The 18,546-nt window shown below is 43.3% G+C and overlaps 2 protein-coding genes across 5 annotated transcripts; one reads left to right on the top strand and one right to left on the bottom strand.

The window, feature by feature from the left end:
* Positions 1 to 258: 258 nt before the first annotated feature.
* dlgap5 (discs, large (Drosophila) homolog-associated protein 5) lies at positions 259 to 9,163 on the top strand. Of its 4 annotated transcripts, none has more exons than XM_042083246.1 (19): positions 259 to 382; positions 1,646 to 1,869; positions 2,351 to 2,526; positions 2,800 to 2,886; positions 3,084 to 3,114; positions 3,260 to 3,355; positions 3,466 to 3,522; positions 3,633 to 3,719; positions 4,164 to 4,201; positions 4,336 to 4,538; positions 4,791 to 5,048; positions 5,548 to 5,636; positions 5,749 to 6,011; positions 6,443 to 6,701; positions 6,928 to 7,348; positions 7,468 to 7,519; positions 7,711 to 7,870; positions 8,236 to 8,279; positions 8,959 to 9,163. In XM_042083246.1, exons 1-19 carry the CDS (start codon positions 267 to 269, stop codon positions 9,067 to 9,069), a joined length of 2,772 nt encoding a protein of 923 aa, XP_041939180.1. In that variant the 5' UTR covers positions 259 to 266; the 3' UTR covers positions 9,070 to 9,163. The 4 variants fall into 4 exon arrangements, with proteins under 4 accessions (XP_041939180.1, XP_041939179.1, XP_041939177.1 ...); XM_042083245.1 differs by having other exon boundaries at positions 2,348 to 2,526; positions 2,803 to 2,886; XM_042083243.1 differs by having other exon boundaries at positions 2,348 to 2,526.
* Positions 7,979 to 18,539, bottom strand: rsph10b (radial spoke head 10 homolog B). Its single transcript, XM_042083248.1, has 20 exons — positions 18,204 to 18,539; positions 18,025 to 18,100; positions 17,864 to 17,932; positions 17,499 to 17,672; positions 17,153 to 17,238; positions 16,931 to 17,051; positions 16,287 to 16,463; positions 15,971 to 16,115; positions 15,752 to 15,879; positions 14,917 to 15,109; positions 14,708 to 14,816; positions 14,539 to 14,621; positions 14,280 to 14,428; positions 14,073 to 14,180; positions 13,733 to 13,894; positions 13,334 to 13,399; positions 13,187 to 13,256; positions 12,985 to 13,089; positions 9,828 to 10,020; positions 7,979 to 9,367 (listed from the first exon to the last, which is right to left on the bottom strand). Exons 1-20 carry the CDS (start codon positions 18,428 to 18,430, stop codon positions 9,178 to 9,180), a joined length of 2,631 nt encoding a protein of 876 aa, XP_041939182.1. The 5' UTR covers positions 18,431 to 18,539; the 3' UTR covers positions 7,979 to 9,177.
* Between the last annotated feature and the right edge of the window lie 7 nt (positions 18,540 to 18,546).

Raw genomic sequence — 18,546 nt, 5'->3', positions numbered from 1 at the left:
ATATTATTTATTCGTGAATTGTATTGACAAATGTGATCGTAGCAGTACTTACATTAATCATGCCAAGTTACCCAACAAAGATGCGAGGCATTCATAGTAATTGTAAACGTTTAACATTTTGATGTAAACATAAATTCTCTATAGCTATGTATTATGTGGATGTAAAGACTTTAGGGGGCGTCGCTACGGCGGGTAGAGAGCTCGTCAATGCGTTTCAGCCAATCAAAACTGCATCTCCACTCCTCAGCAGCCAACCAAGAAACACTATGATTTTCAAATCTTGCCCGCCATCTTGTTTTCTTGTCAGTTTCCGCGTAGGACAAGTTGCGTTAGGTAGGGTTGTTCAAATTTTTGGATCGCTACCAGTGGATTTAACGTCAAGGTAACTTGTTTTTGTTTTAATTGTTTTGTTATTAACATTATGGATGTAGTGGGTCCGTTATTGCGCGAATCAACATAGTTTTAAACATCCTCTTCATCAGGGTAACCTCAACATAACCTTTTGCCTTCCTTTAGCTATGCTAGCATGCAAACTGGTGGATGTTTAACAGTCAAACCATTGTGAAGCCTGTTTATGTGTTATTTCGTATTCAAGCGAACTAGCATACTTTGCTAGTGGTACTCATTTGGCCTGCTTCGAATGGTTTGTGCTGTTTACTACCAAACAAACAGCGTCTTGCGCCCTATGGGTTCCCACACAATGAAAACACCCCTCCGCTTTAACCCTGTGTAACTACATGTGTGTTTTAACGTTCAATTCCATTTGGGGAAACCTATGCTGCTTAGTCGCCTGATTATCTGATGAGAAGTAAATAATTGAGTTACATTGTTTGATTGGACATTTGTATTTTCTGACATTTTGTCGCAGCGGCAGGATTTTCATTACATTAACGTTACAGCCCGCTTTTCATCTTTGATTAAAAAAAGTAACAGTTAGGCTGATCATAAAGTTACAGCAACGTGGGGCCCAGCCCTTGTTGTTGTTCATTACTTGCACCAAACTGACTTTGCAGCACTTTTAAAGATTACTTAACAAGACACCTGAACTCACCCAGAAAATGTCTGCAGAAAGAGAGAGATGACCACTGCATTTTCCTTTTTCACCTGGTCATGATTCCAAGTAGGTGGTTTAGTTGCAAACCCACAGTAAGTTGTAAACCTGATAACAGAATAGCCCGAGGGTTTAATATCCAAATTAAACAAAGGCAAAAGGCTTCTCTATTTGGAGCTTTAACACTTCATCTGGGTTAACTTGCCCAGATCTGTCACTAAACCACCTGATTGGAATACAGCCCTGCTCTAGTAAAGTTACTCTGATTTCCACAATGTCTGGTGATACTGGTGTGTTTTCCCTGTCTTCTTCACTTCAAATTGTGCAAAGCAAAATAAGCTAAGCCAGGGTGGACCATGTCACAACATTGTGGATTTCTGTTACAAATGTATTGACTCTCGGTCCTGATGATGGATCAGAGCATTTTGCCAGTCTGCCTCTATTGCCAGCAAGAAAGGGCAGGTCTAAGCACTACACTGGTCCTGTGTAGAACTCCCAGAAAGTTTCAGTATGCAGTGTGCCACAGAGCTCTGTTCCAGATTGCGGTTATTTTACACAGTAGTATTCATACCATGTAATGTTTATCGCCTTTAGGATGGAGTCTCGCTTTGCATTCCTGCACCAGCGGGACAACAGCGTGTCTATGCTGAGAGTGAAGATGTCCCGCAGGCGGTCCCAGTCCCAGAAGGAGAACCGCACGAAAGTTCACAACCTTCGCAGGCAGCTGGAAGACTTGCAAGAGCAAGATATTTCCATGCTGGAGAAGTCAGTTGCAGTTCTTGAAGAGAAGGTGGCTAAAACCAAAGCACTGAAACCAGGTGAACCTCGCCCTCCTCCATTTCAAGACCAGGACAGTCTGCAATTTTATTGCCATTTATTGCTGTTTTTTCCACAGTACTTATTCAGAATAGTTTCATAGTTAGTGTATAGCCTGGTAGACATTATGGAGTCCATATAATGTAATTGCAGAAGTCACAAACAGAACCTTTGTGCAACAAAATTCAGTGTTTCAAGTTTCTTCATGTTATTCACTGATTTTAAATATAAGAAAGTTGCAATAGTCTATATAGGAATCATGCCGATATTTAAAATACCTGGTTGATTTCAATCAAACCTATTATTCAAGATGGGCATCTTTGTTTACAAACATGACACAACCTCTTCAGGGAACAATAGATTGTGGAAAGGCCCCCAAACAGGTTTGATTGATTGTGAAAAGACTAAACCTGTGCTGATAAATCTTGCAGAAACCTCCAACCATTCAAATGTTTCCAATGTCAATGATTTGCTTTCCAGTAGATGCTACCAGTGCTGTGGAGGAGAGGAAGAAGATGCTTGCTCGGTACAAGGAAGCCAAGGAACTCCAGAAGGAGAAAGAGCGTCGGGAGAAGGAAAAGAAAGGCGTGTTTAAATGTGGCCTCTACCAGCACAGGCAGCCTGCATTTGCCAACTCACAAGCCCCCACTAAAGCAAAGGTGAGTGCTGCTGTCCTGTACATGCTGTGCTGTATAACCTGAAAGAGGAGCTTACACTTTAGTAGCTTATGGAATAGGCCCTTTCCTATTTGATTATGTGGCTCTGAAAAGGAACATTGTCCCTGACCTTAAACTGAGGAAGGGGCATGTCTTTGTGGGACAGATTGCGTTTTTGTTTGTTTTTAAGTGGTTTCAGTCTTTTATGGTCTTGTGATGTTGGTGAATAAATCTGTGTCGCTCATCATGGCCCTCGTTCTGTCCAAATCCCAAAAGCAGAACCCTGAGCCAGTGCTGTCCACACGCGTCACTCGATCTATGAAGCAACCACAGCAGACTCCTCTTCAGCCACTGCAGCAGAAGGTAAATAAAAAACAATCTAGTGATCGCAAACAAAGCTGTCCACTCTAGTCATTTATACTCTCCGGCAGTATGCCTCATAGCAGTAAACAATAGAGCCTTGCGGTTGTTAGCATCTCACTCTACTGGTTCCACTGTCCCCTACCCGTTACCACCCATTTACTGATTGAGCCTCATTTGTTCTCTTCCAAACCTTACAGACTGCAACCCAGAAGTCTGCGCCAAAGAAAGGTAAGCCAGTAAAGACTCTTTATACATGTCCTGGCTTTTATAGTGTATCATGCCTTCAGCTGATGACATGATGACTGCATACGTCTGCATGTTGTGTGCTCATTTCATCTCCTTAAAACTCTTTTGCTTCTCTGTCCACACACAGAGCCAGTGGTCAGGAGGCCTCTCAGCACCAGGGGACAGACGAGGGTTCCTCCAGTTGCAGCGACGACCGCCGTGACCAAGCCTAAAGCTGCAGCAGGTTTGATGTGGCCCTTTTTTGTTTGTTTGTTTTTATTTATTTATTACAAAGAAGTACATACCTTTGGTTTCCTACGTATCTCTGACATTTGGGTGTTTTCTGTTCTTCAGTTGAATCTGTCACAAGAACCACCAGACCAACAAGGGCAGCAGCCAAGCCTACATCAGGTGTTTACTCAAAGCAGTTTGCCTTATGTAATCCAGATGTACTTTAACTTTGTATTGAGTAAAAGCAGTAATAGTTTCATATAAAAATGTACATTTTATTTTGTATTAAGATTTGAAAACCAGAAGCAATTCTAAAACAAGATCCACGGTGAAGCAGCAGAAAGTGCCATCTGCAGGTCAGGAGAAGGAGCCAAAAGGTAACTAACCATTAACAGGACCCATTGACCACCTCTGGTCCGTACAGGCTGCCATAGGTTTATTAGCTGTATGTGGATGTGTGTGTGTACTGTCTATACATTAACTAGTGATGGGCGAACGAAGCCTTGTGAAGCTTTTGAAGCTTCTTCCTGATTGTAATCGCGAACATCCATTCTTGCCATATGTCTACGATAGAGTAGAGGTAGTGATGAGGACGATAAATCTGTCGACGTGGGTTCAATCCCCGTGAGTCACGATCACAACAATTTTTATTAGGCTTATGCAATAACAAAAAATATTTGAAATTTGACTTCAAAACTTTAAAAAGTCCAACACACTGTGTCGAAACAATTTGCTTCACGGGAGTGATACAAGCTTCTGTGCCTCAGTGTCGAATGTCCCATCACTAACATTAACTTCATTGTTTGATCCTTTTTCCACAGAGGACACAAAAGAAATGATACAGAGTGATGAGAAAAAGGTGAGAACCTACGGCTTTCTCCTAAGTGTTTAAAATGATGACGATGTATTTGATTAGTATTTTTTTATGTTTGATGTAAAATCTGATGTAACAAATAATAATAAATGAATAAATAACTTTCCATCCATATTTAGGAAGAGGAGAGTCGTCCTGTGGACCCCCCTGCACCTCAGCCAGTGACTGCCCCAGAGGAAGACCCTGTCCAGGCGGAGGCCGAATCTGTGGCTCCCTCCTCCTTTGCCCCTGAGGGCTTTATGTTCCAGGCCCCCGTAGGCCTCCCGATGCTCCAGCCTGCCCCACCATCCACCGACAAAGCCAGCGCAGTCACTGCCCCCAGGTACCCGCCTCCCTGTCATACAGCAGCGCTCCACTCTGTTCACTTCAGTCATTATCATCATTTCTATATAAGGCTTCAAGTGGCTCCCAGCTTGTTGATCAGTGTTTCTCGAAAGCCAAAGTTGACGTTCTCAAATATGGTGTTTTTATATTATTAATTGCTCAAACCAATTAATGGATTACCAAAATTCTTGGCGATGGCTTTAATAGTTACAGCCCTAGATGTAACATTACGTTCTCTCCATATCCACAGCTTTGAAGCCCAACTGGAGGCCGACATGCCCATGGACCCTCCTTCTGCTCCCTCCTCTCCTCCTCCCAGCATTCCGACCTCCTCTATCTCACCTGTTTCCTCTGCCTCACCACCTCCTGCCTCCTCTCAGCCTCTCTCCTCCTCCTCCTCCCCACCTCCCTGCTCTGATGGTGCTACTGCTGCAGCAGCAGCTGACTGTGGGTCTGCAGCGCCTCCTTCTGACCAGCAGGAGGAACAGCATGGAGTCCCCTACTTCAGGTGGGTCTCAGTCAGGGCACTCATTGGATGCACCCAGGTAGTGTTTGTGCTGTGAAAAGGGTTCATATATGGAGCATCACGCTTAGGATTTTGCTGTTGTGACCTGTTCAAACACTGACTTGCGTGTAGGGTGCAGTCAATCCACACAGTGTTTTCTTTTATTGGGTCCAGTTGTGGTTTACCTTATGGTTGAAAATACAAACACAAAGCAATTGAACTTGACCCCAAGTCGCTTTGTCACTTGTTCACTTTTGTGAGGTGTATATGTGCTGGTAGTCAGAATGTCGATTTGTTTTAGTAAACTCTGATCTTGTACAGTGATTCCGTAGACTTTTGCTGCTGCCTGAATTGCTTACATGGTAAATTGCCTTTATTTTTTTGGTTAGGTTCCATTCTGAACAGAAACATGACAAACAATGAGTTAACAGTAAGATAAACTTGTGATTTTTGGTGGCATTGGAGGCTGTTATAACTAATGTAACTGAACTCTGTATTTCAGGGCTGTGATGGTCAGTGAAACTCAGAGGTTAACAGAACTCTCAGAACAGTGGGAAGTGCACTTTGAGGACTCCTCCATCCCAGAAGAAAGTGAGTATGGAGATTGAGAAGTGAATTTGTGTGGAAATGACTCAATAGGTGTGCACCCCCCCCCCCATTGATTCAGTGAACACATGCAAATGTTTCCTCCTGTGCCCATCAGTGAGAGAGCGCATGCGGACAGCGGTGGGACAGGCCCGGCTCCTGATGAAGGAGCGCTTCGGTCAGTTCAGTGGTCTGGTGGACGACTGCGAGTTTGGCAGCGGCGAGAAGATCACCACCTGCACCGACCTCCAGGGATTCTGGGATATGGTGTACTTCCAGGTGGAGGACGTTGACCGGAAGTTCAAAGCTTTGAAGGAAGCAGAGGGACGGGGCTGGACAGAGGAGAGCAAACCAGCACCACGGCAGAAGAAGCTTGTTAAGGTGAGGCTGCTTTGGGAAGTAACCTGCTCGTGTCCCACCTTGGTACTGGCATAAATTGAATTAGCCAATTGATTTTGCCGAGGTATTAAATTAGCCTTACGGCTCCTACACACACAGTTGTGTGCGGTGCAATGCTCGAGACGCATCCCATCCACTTTATAGGGGCTTACGTCATCCGTTGCCGAACTGAATTGTGGGTCCGTTGTGTTGCGTTGCTCCCGTCGCTTGCGTCAAAGTTCAACTTTTGCTGCACCGACGGAGAGCAACGGATGACGCCAGCCAATCAAATTACGGTTCTAGGCCTACTTCAAGGCATTTGCATAGTAGTCTACACACCCCGGTCGCCGGGAACACCCACTGGCATGCTTTGACGGAATGCAACTGTGTGTAAGCACCGTTAGTTAATTGAGGCTCCATTTGTTTCCCCACAGAAACCCCCTATAGCAGGTGCCACTGGCAGGCCGGCTGCAGGTGCTGCAGGTAACGCAGCAGCCAAGAGTCGCCTCGCTGCCATCAAAGCAGCCATGAAGGCCAAGCAGCAGCAGGCTGAGGCAGAGAAGGCAGCGCAGGCAGCGGCCAGTGTTCCGGACAGCACCCCTGCCTTGGACACCCCGTCTAAACTTAAGCCCGCAGACATTGTGGTGTTCAATGGAGGCTTCTTCCAGGTTGAGAGCCCACTGAAGACAGCTGGTAAGGGAACCAGCCATCTCTTACCGTGTCCAACTTTTTTTTTTTTTTAATTAGTTGTTATTTATTATTATTTGATCTCACTTCGTTCATAGTTGTATAACAATGCTTGTAAGTTGTGATGGACTCTGACAAAATAGCCACAGTGTTCTGTGCCCTCTTCCGAGGATTGTCTATAAGAAAATAAAATGAATGTTTTTGGAAATGTCTGCTGATTGCCTCTACCTAGGAGCGTCCCGGCTGAGCGCGACCCCCACTGCCTCCTCGCTTATGACCCCCAGCAGGCACCGGCGCTCCACCCTCCCCGTCCACGCCTCTCCTTTCCCCCGCGTAACCCCCGTCACCACCCCAGCACGTCTGCCCAACCCGTCCCCGGCCCGCACCCCTCAGCCAAGCGTCCCTCCAGCCGCCGCCGCCTCCTCCTCTCACTGTCCGGACCCAACCAGCCTGGCCCTGAGCTTCTCCCCGGAGCGCTCGTGTCCTGCCGGCCCGTCGCGGCTCAGTCCCCAGGCCCCGGACACAGATGGATCCCCTCGCTCGACGTCAGAAGTTGCCCCCAGCCTCCACCCCAGCCTGCTGGTCTCCTCCCCCGACGCAGAGCAGCGTCTCCCCACAGTCGACAGCCACGCCAGCCCAGCAGGAGCTGTGAGGTAAGGGACCCCTGTTATTCCTCTGGGACCTAGGATTGGAAGTAGGAAGGAGGCTGATTAACTGAATGTGTAAAGCAACCCAGTGGGAAATGTAATCTAATGTCCGCTCTCTTTCTCAGCATTCTTGCAGATGTTGACATGAGTGCGACTCCGGAGACGTCTTGCACAGAGGTGAGGGTTTTATTATCTCTGAACAGTTAACATTTCATAAATCATTGAAGACCCTCCCTTTAAAGATTGTTACTCTTTAGATGGAGGAGAAGCACAATAAAAGACTAGATACGTTTAGATCTTTACATTTTTTGGGATGTGGCAAAGTGTCAAGTTAATAATTTCCTGAGGGTTTGTGTGGATGGACACAGGATGTTCCTGGGCTGGACTTTGAGCGCTACCTCCAGCCCACCGCGCGGGTGAGCCTGTCTCCTAGTGTCCCCTCAGAGACCTTCTCCCCCATGGCAGTGGACGCCGAGATGGAGAGCCCAGAGGTCGAGAGGCAGGACGCTCTACTGCAGACCCCAACCGGTATATATGATTGACACAACTAGAGTATCTTGGGTTGAAGGTGTGGAGTGTTTTTCTGGTTTACAACATTCAACAATGAATGATCAACAGAATGTGAAGAAACATCCATTTTGATGTAATGTCACAAATGGCCTTTATTCTGTGTTGGTCAAATATTAACTGAAGATAGACAAAGTCAATGGAGGAGTGTTGTGTGTCTGTGTTCAAGACCATTCAAAGCCTAGAGTTTCACACTGCTCCTTTAACATCAGAATCACAGCTTTGTGGTGTTAGTTTAACTGGTTTGGTTTATAATGGTGTTGAAGCTGTTTTAGAATCTAACACCTTCACTCTCTTCACTCCTCCTCACCCCCACCCCCACCCAGCACTACCAAGGATGTCCCCACTCTTCACCCCACAGATGGAACAGGTTAATATTAATCACTAGTCAATCTTCACCTTTCTTTTTCATTATTTATTCACTTTTCTATCCACAAGTTTCCTACATCCCATGAGGCCTTGCATAATAAGTGTAATAAAGAAGATATGTCAATTTGGAAATAGCTAGTGTCTTGGCAACATCCGCTTCTCAGTATAACGAATGGGATGTGTTTGGGGGGCTTTTTTAAGTCTAAGTTCTTCAGACATATTCTTTTTGATTTGTCGTCTTTTGGGAGGAGATGGAAACTATACCATCGTCGGTAGAAACACCGATTTAGTTTTAGTAAAAAAAAAAAAAAAGAAAATGTATTAGTGTAGTCCAGTTATATGTACAACCACAAACAGCACATGTTGTCCCTGAGCTCCGTAACATCTCTCATAAAGGTTTGCAACTCTACACAGTAAATAATAACCGAGAAATAATTTGCCTCTTCGCTAACTAGCACACAGAAGACCACAGGTATACTACTTCCACCACCTCACCGGAAGGTTTACCCGTTTTCTTCTTTACTGCAGCACCCCAAGGAGACTGGTGGATAGCATTAGGGATTTCCTTTTAGTCCTATATTTTCATGTGTCATATTTGATTTGTTAGTGTCATATTTGATCATAGATGAAGTAACTTTAAAATAATTGAATTGCATTGTTGTCTGTTTTCTGCCTTGCAGTCAGTTCAGTCAAACCTGTTACTCTTCACCCCTGTTGAGTTGAAGGACTGCGTGCCTCGGGCATTATGTGAGAATGACCTGATGTCCTTTACCCCACCAACTCACAACTAGCGACAAAAGAAAAATATTTTGTTTTATATATATATAATTTTTTTTTTTACTTCATTGCTATTTGACTGGTTTAAATAAACACTTAGTTTCTCCAGTGACGTTGTGGTCTCATTTCTTCTTCTTGCTTTTGACGCTGCTCGGGGAGTGTTTCGGCAGGCCAATGGAGGTGGCGGAGGCCACAGGCGTGGTCAGTGCTGAGGCGATGGCGTGGTCTTCCTCCTGGGCCTCCGCTCTCTCAGCCTCTTCATCCTCCTCTTCCTCCTTGCGCCTCTCTTCTGCCTCCCACTGCTCCCGTAGCCTGCAACGCAGCCATAGAGGTGTTAGCATGGAGATCCACAACCACTTTTAAAAACAAAAAAGCAAAACATTTAATTTTCAAATAATAAAAAAAATAGGAGCTTCTGTCCCTATTTATTGACACAAAGAAGGTTGAAAAGCAGTTTGAGCTGATATCTCAATTGTACAGGTCAAGAAAAATGTAATTCTGAAAGTTGTGAACGCCAAACATGCTACTCCACTAAATTATGATGTAATGGAATACATTACTGCCAAGATGCATTTATTGTCTTTCTCAGGTCTTAAGTCATACTTAAATCAAGTTGATTTAATTGAAGAAAGTGGATTTACTTGCTTTAAGCACCACATGCTGGCAACCAACATACTGTATCGTAGGTGGACCAGCTCTTTAGCGTACTATACCGATTCAACTTCAACACAAGAGCTGCCATTTATTATTATTACGATTACTCTGGCTGTACCTGGCTGCCTTTTTGGCCTTTGCGAGAGCGGTCTGTGTACTGGCCGCCTCCCTGAGTATCTCCTCCTCCACCTCCCTCCTCAGCAGCAGCATGTGCTCATAGGCGGAGAAGAAGCTCTTGCTGAAGAAATGGTGTGTCCAGTGAATCCAGCTCTCCAGCTCGCCGCCATCAGTGCCCCCCAGCAGTAGAGGCTCTGGAAACAAACACCTCTACCTTTTATAGTCCATCATATCTCAGGCCATTGCCTCAGGGAAGTTGTTTACAAACAAGCAAACAACATATGCTACCAAGGCCTTATGAAGAGTATGGCATTTCATTATTATATAAAAAAAAACATAGTGCCATAATGAGTTTTGAAAAGTAAACCCTGGCTAATAAATTAAAGGGTCTTAAAGAAACATACCCAAAACTGTAAAAGTATTTTTCAGTTTGTCTTTGAAGGACTGAACAGTACTTATAGTAAGTCTATTGACTGTAAAAAAACCTCAACTTCCATTTCCACTGAAAAAAATGGTTACAAACAATTGTGGTCTACACCCTAGGCCAGGGATATTCAATTAATCTTCAGCGAGGTCCAGTTACGGAAAATTTCCTCAAGCAAAGGTCCGGAGCATCATAATGTTTAGGCTATGTATATGTATGTATGTATAATATATATACAGGGGCAGAGCCAGAGGGGTGGCTCCGGGTGGCACAGGCCACCATTGAGATTCGATTGGCCACCCCAAATCCTAGTCTACGATTGGCCATTAACATGGTGTAAGGCGGGACCTTTCTTGATGCACTTGCAGCAGTGTGAAGTGTCAGACGTCAGAAATGTAAGTGGCAAACACACTTGCCTTTATTGGCCTGCGGCACAATTGAACTGCGGAACGAAGGGTTTCCCCGATCAGGAAATACTCCTTAATACGCAACTTTGTGTAGGCTTAACAGAGGTAGCCTAAATATCGTGCCTATGACGATGACGGCTTTAAAAAAAAAAAAAAAAAACATTTATTTCACTTGTCTCGCTGGATTGAAGGCAGAATGTGGGCTGTTGCGCAAATAGATGAATGAGGATCGGGAGATTCCGTTAACAAAAACCTAAAGTTTTGCTAACATTTTCTCCATTATTATTGTAAAATATGTCTCCATGCAGGGCAGGGCTGGTTCTAACCTAGGCTAGGCTACTATATTTGGGTGGGCTGGTAGAAATTTTGGGTGGGCAACATAGCAAAGCTGTCAAATTGGATCAAAACTAACAAACACAAAACAATCAGTACTACCTAGCTTGAGTTGCTGCAGCCAACAGCCAGGGATAGGCAGTATGTCTGATACATGTATGTAAAATACAAAATAGTATGTTGTCATTTTTATTTTATTTAGTTGGAAAAAAATGGCATCATATTTTGTATCAAAATACTTTATAGGTTTGTAGTTTAAAAATAGTGCCAAATTATTTTGGTAAAACCAATAACCTACTTTTGGAGATGTGATTATAAAAGTGCAAAACAATGAATGCAGCACTGGTGCTGACTTGTAATTTGCCCAGAGTTGTTGTGATCAGAATATTGAGATTCAGGAAGATGAAATTGCTCACATACACAATACACTCCTTCATACCAACCTCAAGTTTCTTGAGAAAATAAACAAATAGACAAAAAAGCAGGTCAAATTATTGTAACAGCTACAAAAATAGATGGCCATAGAGTGGGGGAAATGTCTTGGATGAGTATATTTTGTATATCTTCATTTACAGTAATATAATAAAATTGATTATATTTTAATGTCCCCATGATGGAATTTGTTTTAGAACAGCATAGCCCAGTGACAGACAACTTAGATAATTAACTTTAATATGTTTGTATTACATGTTATTCAAATACAAAGACATTTTATGTGAGAGTAAGGTATTTGTGTTTTTTTGTCCTTCAATTTATGAGTATGGTGTTTGCATCTGGTTTCCCTAATGTATTTGTGCTAATTTCACATCTTGAGCCTGTTTCTGTTTATCTGGATGTTTTGCCTCATGCCACCCTCGAATCAGTGCCTCACTAGTGCCACCCTTGTTAAAAATGTCTAGAATCGCCACTGTGTATATATAATATTAGGATGGATGGATAGAGCCTAGTTGTAGATAGATAGATAGATAGATAGATAGATACTTTATTGATCCCCAAGGGGAAATTCAAGAAGATTGTAGGCCTAGGCCTAATGTTTAATGTGAAATAAAATAAGTAGCCTAAAAGTCAACATTCGAAATGAGGAGAAATAAGGCAAGATAACAGTGATTGGGGAGAAAAACTGAGTAGCCTTGGCTATTTTTAAGATCTTAACGTGAACTTAAAATAAAATTTGAGCTGAGACAAGGCTGGTTCATTGAACCCATTAATCAGCAAGTTTAATTGAATTTTTTTTTATTTATTTTTTTATGTTGACCCGAAATCCTGGAAACCCAGGAACATCACGTTGTTGGGCAGTGAATACATGTCGGCTTAACTAGATTGTGGTGGATCAATCAGATTGCCTTCTTAAATCGTAAAATATTCTGTGGTTTCAGTTCACTGTTGAATGGGCCTAGCCTACTCTATGCTTGCTCAATATGCTTTGTCTAGTTAAGGTGCTTCAAATTAGCGCTTTTAAAAATCGCCTGTCTCAGAATAGAAGAGGTCCAGGGCAATTCTGCGCAAAACTCACATCCATATTTAGCCTAGTTGGCGTTACGGACGTGACAGTTTTGCGTGGTATTGCCCCCGTATCGTTATATAAAGCTCTGTTGTCGCTGTCTAGCTTCCTCCTCTTTGAGCAATCGATGATATAACGTATCGTTAACTTAGATATCCATCTGATTGTTTCTCGTCCCGTCTCCTCTCCTCGCTCGTTTCAGGCTATCAGTCTCTTCCCCATAGTAGGCTACTATACTCACTGACTCGACTTTATTAGAATTCATAGATTTCACTGGCTGAGTAGCAGCAAGCGAAATGATGGTTCCTGAAGCTCCTGAAGTAACTGCTGTTATCCTAACCAACAAAACATTTAGCGCAGATTTGAAATCTTACATGAAAATCTAAATTAGGCTATTATGGTCTGGGATAGGATCACGTCACGGTCCGGACTCGGACCGCGGTCCGCCATTTGGTGATCCCTGCCCTAGGCTGTGCTGGGGAGGGATAAAGACCTTTAGGATCCAGAGCTGCCATGGACTGGACCAGGGTGTCCGAGACCAGTTCAGCCTCACAGTGGCCTGTCTCTGCACGGCTACTGGTCCCTGGTCTGGTCAAATCTTAGAGGGAGAACAGCCAAGAAGAAGAATGTATACAAATCATTTTTGGGTTGTTGCACTGAAATGTTGAGATGTGTTTACTAGGTTTGTGACGGACCTGCTGGGCTCTGTCTGCAAGCCATCACCTCAGGTGTGCAAGGGGTGTCTTTCTCTTTGGATTTTCTCACCTGAGAAAGACAACAAGTTGAGATTGTCAAAGGCCTCTCCAATAAACCCCATCTCCCTCATGGAGTGTGAAACACACCTTCATTGATTTAGTGCTGCTCCCCTCAGCTGATGTTTGGTTTGAGGACTTCAGCACTGATCCAACCTGGAAACAGACAGTATTCAGTGTTAGGTAACAGACTGGATCCTACATTTTTATGAAGATATTACTGAAAGTAATTATGTACTGCTGTATTGAGCATGGTAGGAGTGGATTTGGATTAGATATGTTATCTAATTTGTCTCTAGCCAATACCACCTGAATAACATACTATAGCTATAAATTATATAGTCAAGTCCATTTATTTTTATAGCACATTTAAAAGCAACAGCATTGCACCAAATTGCTTTACATTAAAAAAAAAAATAAAAAAAAACACACACACACACACTGTATAATGATAATCTTCACAAAAGTTGTAATGAGAGTTTTATTGACCAGAGGTGAGGGGCACTGGGGGGTCTGTAGACTGGTCCCTCCATCCGGTGCGGCCACTGAGCTTGTGGCCGCACTCAGGCTCTCTGCTGGCGACTGCACGGCCCTCTGGCTCTTCACTTCAGCACAGCCCAGTAACGCCTCGTAGAACTCCAGGAAAACCATCTGTGGTGCCCGGAGCACAAACGCGTAAGCACTACTTCTTCCTCAGAAGGATGGCACGGCAAGCACAGTCAGTATAGATTCACAGAGGGCAGTGTAATAAAGAAGATATTAATGTCAGTCTGGAAATATCTAGTGTCTTGTCAAATTCAAAAAAATCGCTTGGAGACTTGGATATCACCTCTATATCCAGATTACTATGGGAGTCACTGTAGACCGATGGATTCTCCAGAGACAGGATCTGCAAGACTGTTCTAGATGTCAGAACACTGTCAGACAGGTCAAGATCCTGTGGAGAGAGGATTCCACGGTAGATTTCCCATTTGGGGGTCATAAACATTCATGATAATTGTTTTCTCACAGAGGACGGCGCAATCAGCTTTATTACCTGAAACATCCATATGAACTGCCTCATGGTCATGGTTTTCTCAAGTTGTGTGATTGAGTTGTATTGACAGAAGGCCTGGTGAATCTCCCAGCTTTTATCGATATAATTCATAGCAATCACTGCTCGCATTGAGTCCCGGAATAGAAGACCTGCATAGATTATATAGATTACAAGGGTGCATGACTGCCACAATACGTACATGTTTATGGTAATTAAGAGCCTACTTATGTGCACACATAACTTGGAATGCTTAGAGTACCTTTGACTTGTTTTGCGTTAGGGATAATGTTTTCTCTCATCAGCTTGGAGAAGCATGCAACAATGATTCCATTACCGGATGATCTGGAGGAAGATATGAGGTCATACAGTGCAATACAAAAAGAGGCAATTTCAAAAGCAGACTTGTAGCTTTGTGCTACACTGCTTACCCAACTTTGTTATGGTACATGTGAAATGCCAGGATGACTAAAGAGCTTACGAAGGTCCTAAGCAACATGGTGGAGAAAGGAGAGTGAATCTCCTCAGGTGGGATATCCCCTGTATTTCAAACATGTTGAAGCAAAAGTTGAGGTATGTGCACTTCAAAAAATGAGCACTTTTTCTGCTATACGAGATCACTTTAACTGGTTTCCCTCACCTCCACTGACGAGCCGGTCCATCTGGGCCAGGGTGACGCCCTGCAGGTGCATGTTACAGTCCATGAGCATGCGCCACAGCTGCAGGCGTGTCAGCAGGAAGGTGTTGTCCGGCGACTCGCCGAGGCCCAGGCAGCTGTAGAAACCATAGATGCCACGAAGCTCAGAGATGTGCCGCAGCACGGCAAACTCCACCTGATACAAACACACACACACACACACAAATTGGCATGTCACTGACACCATGTTATCAATGAAACCAAGCAAGCTCTCCTATACCAGTTCATTATTTTAAGCAGAACACCAATTGTCAAGCTCTTCAACAAGATCATCTTTGTTGAAAACTTATTTCATACAGTTTACAAATAGAATTCCTCACAACTCATTTATTACCCCTTTGATTGACACGTTTTTGTGACAAACATACAACCAATCTACATTCAGTCTCTGTATATTAACTCTGTTGACAGTGTGGAATACAAAATAAATCTAGGGATAGGTTAGGCCTTACCTGACTCAATATGCCCCTCAACTCCTGGCCTCCTCCCTAAAGGCCATAGTCATCTCACAACTTGATTACAGTAACACCCTCCTGACTAGCTGACTATTCTAGCACTTACCACCTGACTAGAAATGCCATTTGACTACATGGAAGTAGCACTCATTGCTAACTTGTTCTTATCGCACTCTACCTTGATTGTTTCCCTATTGGGAGTCGCTTTGGGGTTAAAAAGCTTCAGCCAAATGTAATGTAATGTAATGTAAAAGGTTGGGACACCATTAGGTTGCAGTGATGGAGCTGTGGTTGGGTTTGGGGGAGATGAAGATTGTGCTGACCTGTTTGATTTCTAAATCTCTGTGAGCCTCAGGGAGTCTGTCCAGCAGTGTGTGGATTTCAAGAGTCATGTCCGGCCCAAGCACTGAGGTCCAACCAGAGTAATCCACCGCTGGTCTCGGACCATCGTCTACAGAAGACAACAACAACATCCAATTACAGCACATGCATATGGTGCTCTGAGGTTGTCATTTCTGAAAGTAAGTTTTATTCAGACTGACCTTCACAGGAGGTGGGAGTGTGTGTCCGGATCCCACTTAGGTCAGGGGTTTTGAGGCCATCGATACAAAATGAGGGGAACTCTGCCATATAATCATCAATAAACTCCCCTTCAAATATGCGCCCATTTTTGAATATAAACTTGCCCTGCAATGTTTAAACCCAGACAAATTTCATTGGTATATGACATGAACATGGAATGGTGTAAAAGAAACAGGAGCAGCAACTGATCCATACTGTGTACATCCACAGATGGTTTATATTTATATTGTGTTTATCACCTTACAGTTGACCTATACAGATATTATGACTATTAACCTGGCCATGTTTTTTGTTAGACTTCCACTCGCCCTTGTACACAGCTCCACTTGCATAGTAGAAGGTGCCTTGACCGTGACGAAGCCCCTGCACAAAGCCACCTGTGTACTTATTCCTCAGCGGGTACTGGGTGCCAGGGACTCTCCTTAGATACCACGTGTGGGTGCCCTCCCCATGCTGCACAACAGCGAAAAGCAAATGGAAACAGGCAAGGTTAGTTTGTTAGTTCAATGATATGATACGTTTGTTTACCTAATGATATGATGTTGGATTATTTCTGTTCTCTGCTTTTTACAATAACAAGATCATTGTGACTTTTTCTAAGAAGCTTTTTTTCACTCCCATTAATTATGAATGTACTAACATTTAATGAACATTTGATATTTCTTCTATACACACAAAAAGCTGATTTCTCTGACCCCCCCCCCCATCTTTTTGAAATCTGTGAAAGTGAGTACTTCACCAGTTTTGCTAATACAGATTTTTTACCACATTTGTAAACAAATAAACCTTTTGTGTGCATAGAAGAAGTCTTACATGGTTTACTTCAACCCATGTACAATGTATTTTGTTCTGTATGTACACTAGTCAGAGTAAGACAAAACTGAATGACGTGTGTTATCTTATCTCATGCTGAGTCAGACCTGAATGCCATTTTCCCATGATCCATTGTACTGTTGCCCGAGCTGCAGCCACCTCATCCGCCCCTGTCCATGTCTGAAGTTGTTCTTCCACTGACCCTCATAAAGGTTTCCAGATGGGTAACTGCACAAGATCATGGGGAAACAGACTGATGGAAATAAGATCTTTTTAATACGGTGGCTTTGCATAATAAGCGCTCCAGGGAATCATATGCATATGCATACCAACGCACTCCCCATCCTTCCCTGCTGTTGTTGAACCAGTCTCCTTCATACCACGAGGTCACCTCCTGGTTGTAGTACATTATACCCTGTTTTCAACAAAAGAATTGTAACTACCATGTAGCTACCATGACAGTATCTGCAGATGCATTGGATACGTAGAGTGAGTGACTCATTAAGATGGCCAAATCTAAACACAGTCTAGTATACTATTGTTATTAATAGAACTCTATCATAGAGTAAAATTTGCAGAATAAAATCAAACTTGCTATGGAAGGCAGGTTCCACAGCAAGATGTATCAATGTAAAACATGTAAATGGCCTCCTTGCTTGTGCTGAATTCCTTTACCTTGCCATGCCGCTGCCCGTGGTGCCACTGTCCTCTGTATGTTACAGAGGTTTTGCCACATTTGTACGTTCCGATTCCATGACGAATTCCATTGAACACCTCACCCTCATAACAGCTTCCATCCAGCCATGTGTAGGTCCCATGACCCATGGGGACATTTGAAACGAAGTCTCCCTGTACAAACATAATAAAACTATCATTATAACATTAATGTAGGCCTATTATCTTCAAGATATATTCTAACATAAACTCATACAATAACTTTGTAATAAAAAATGAAGGCTATTCATAATGTTCTGTTATAGTCATAGTAAGTTTAGCTACAGTTTAAAGCCAGCTTTTGAGTGCATTAAGCCTAGTTCTACCTCATATTTGACTCCATCTGCCCATATGTAGATGCCACGCCCATGCATTAGTCCATCTGAAAAGAAACCCTGAGGAAATGGATTTTGTATCAGTGTATCTGTGATCTGGATCGAGATTTAATAATGTAGCTAAAGAGATAACCATGGAGATAACTTAATACCTTGTAAACATGGCCTCCATGGAAATGTGCGACCCCGTTGCCGATGAACAGGCCATTAACCTTTTCACCTTCATATCTGTCAATTGACATTTTTGCCATTATCAGGCCACACATTAACATAGACACAAGATCTTATGTAGAATACGGTGGTCTATTAAGAAAAAGAAAAAACAGCCAACCTTTTAATAATTGTGTTGACCAGGGTAGCTTTTCCTTCTTGCTCTGCGATAAGTTGTGATTGTGACAGGACTGGTGCTGAGGCAAACTCATTCTCCTGCTCTGCTGTCAAATCGTCAGTTTGCATCACTGGATCATATCCAGCGCTTGCCGTGTAGGCGTTCAAACTACCTAACGATGCCTCTAGCGTCTTTTCTGGTTCTTTATTCTTTTTATCTCCTTTCGCCATTTACTGTTCTGGTCTAAATAGCGAAATCTAGCGAAAAGGGTAACTTGACAACAGTAACAACTTTGAGTTGCTAAGGTGTTCCCTCCTCTACGGCGACAGCTAAGTGCCAAACAGCG

The sequence above is a fragment of the Alosa sapidissima genome, chromosome 24, assembly GCF_018492685.1.
Source record: "Alosa sapidissima isolate fAloSap1 chromosome 24, fAloSap1.pri, whole genome shotgun sequence".
Taxonomy (NCBI): domain Eukaryota; kingdom Metazoa; phylum Chordata; class Actinopteri; order Clupeiformes; family Clupeidae; genus Alosa; species Alosa sapidissima.
Note: the sequence above shows the minus strand (reverse complement) of the source record. Positions and strands in the feature narration are given on the sequence as shown.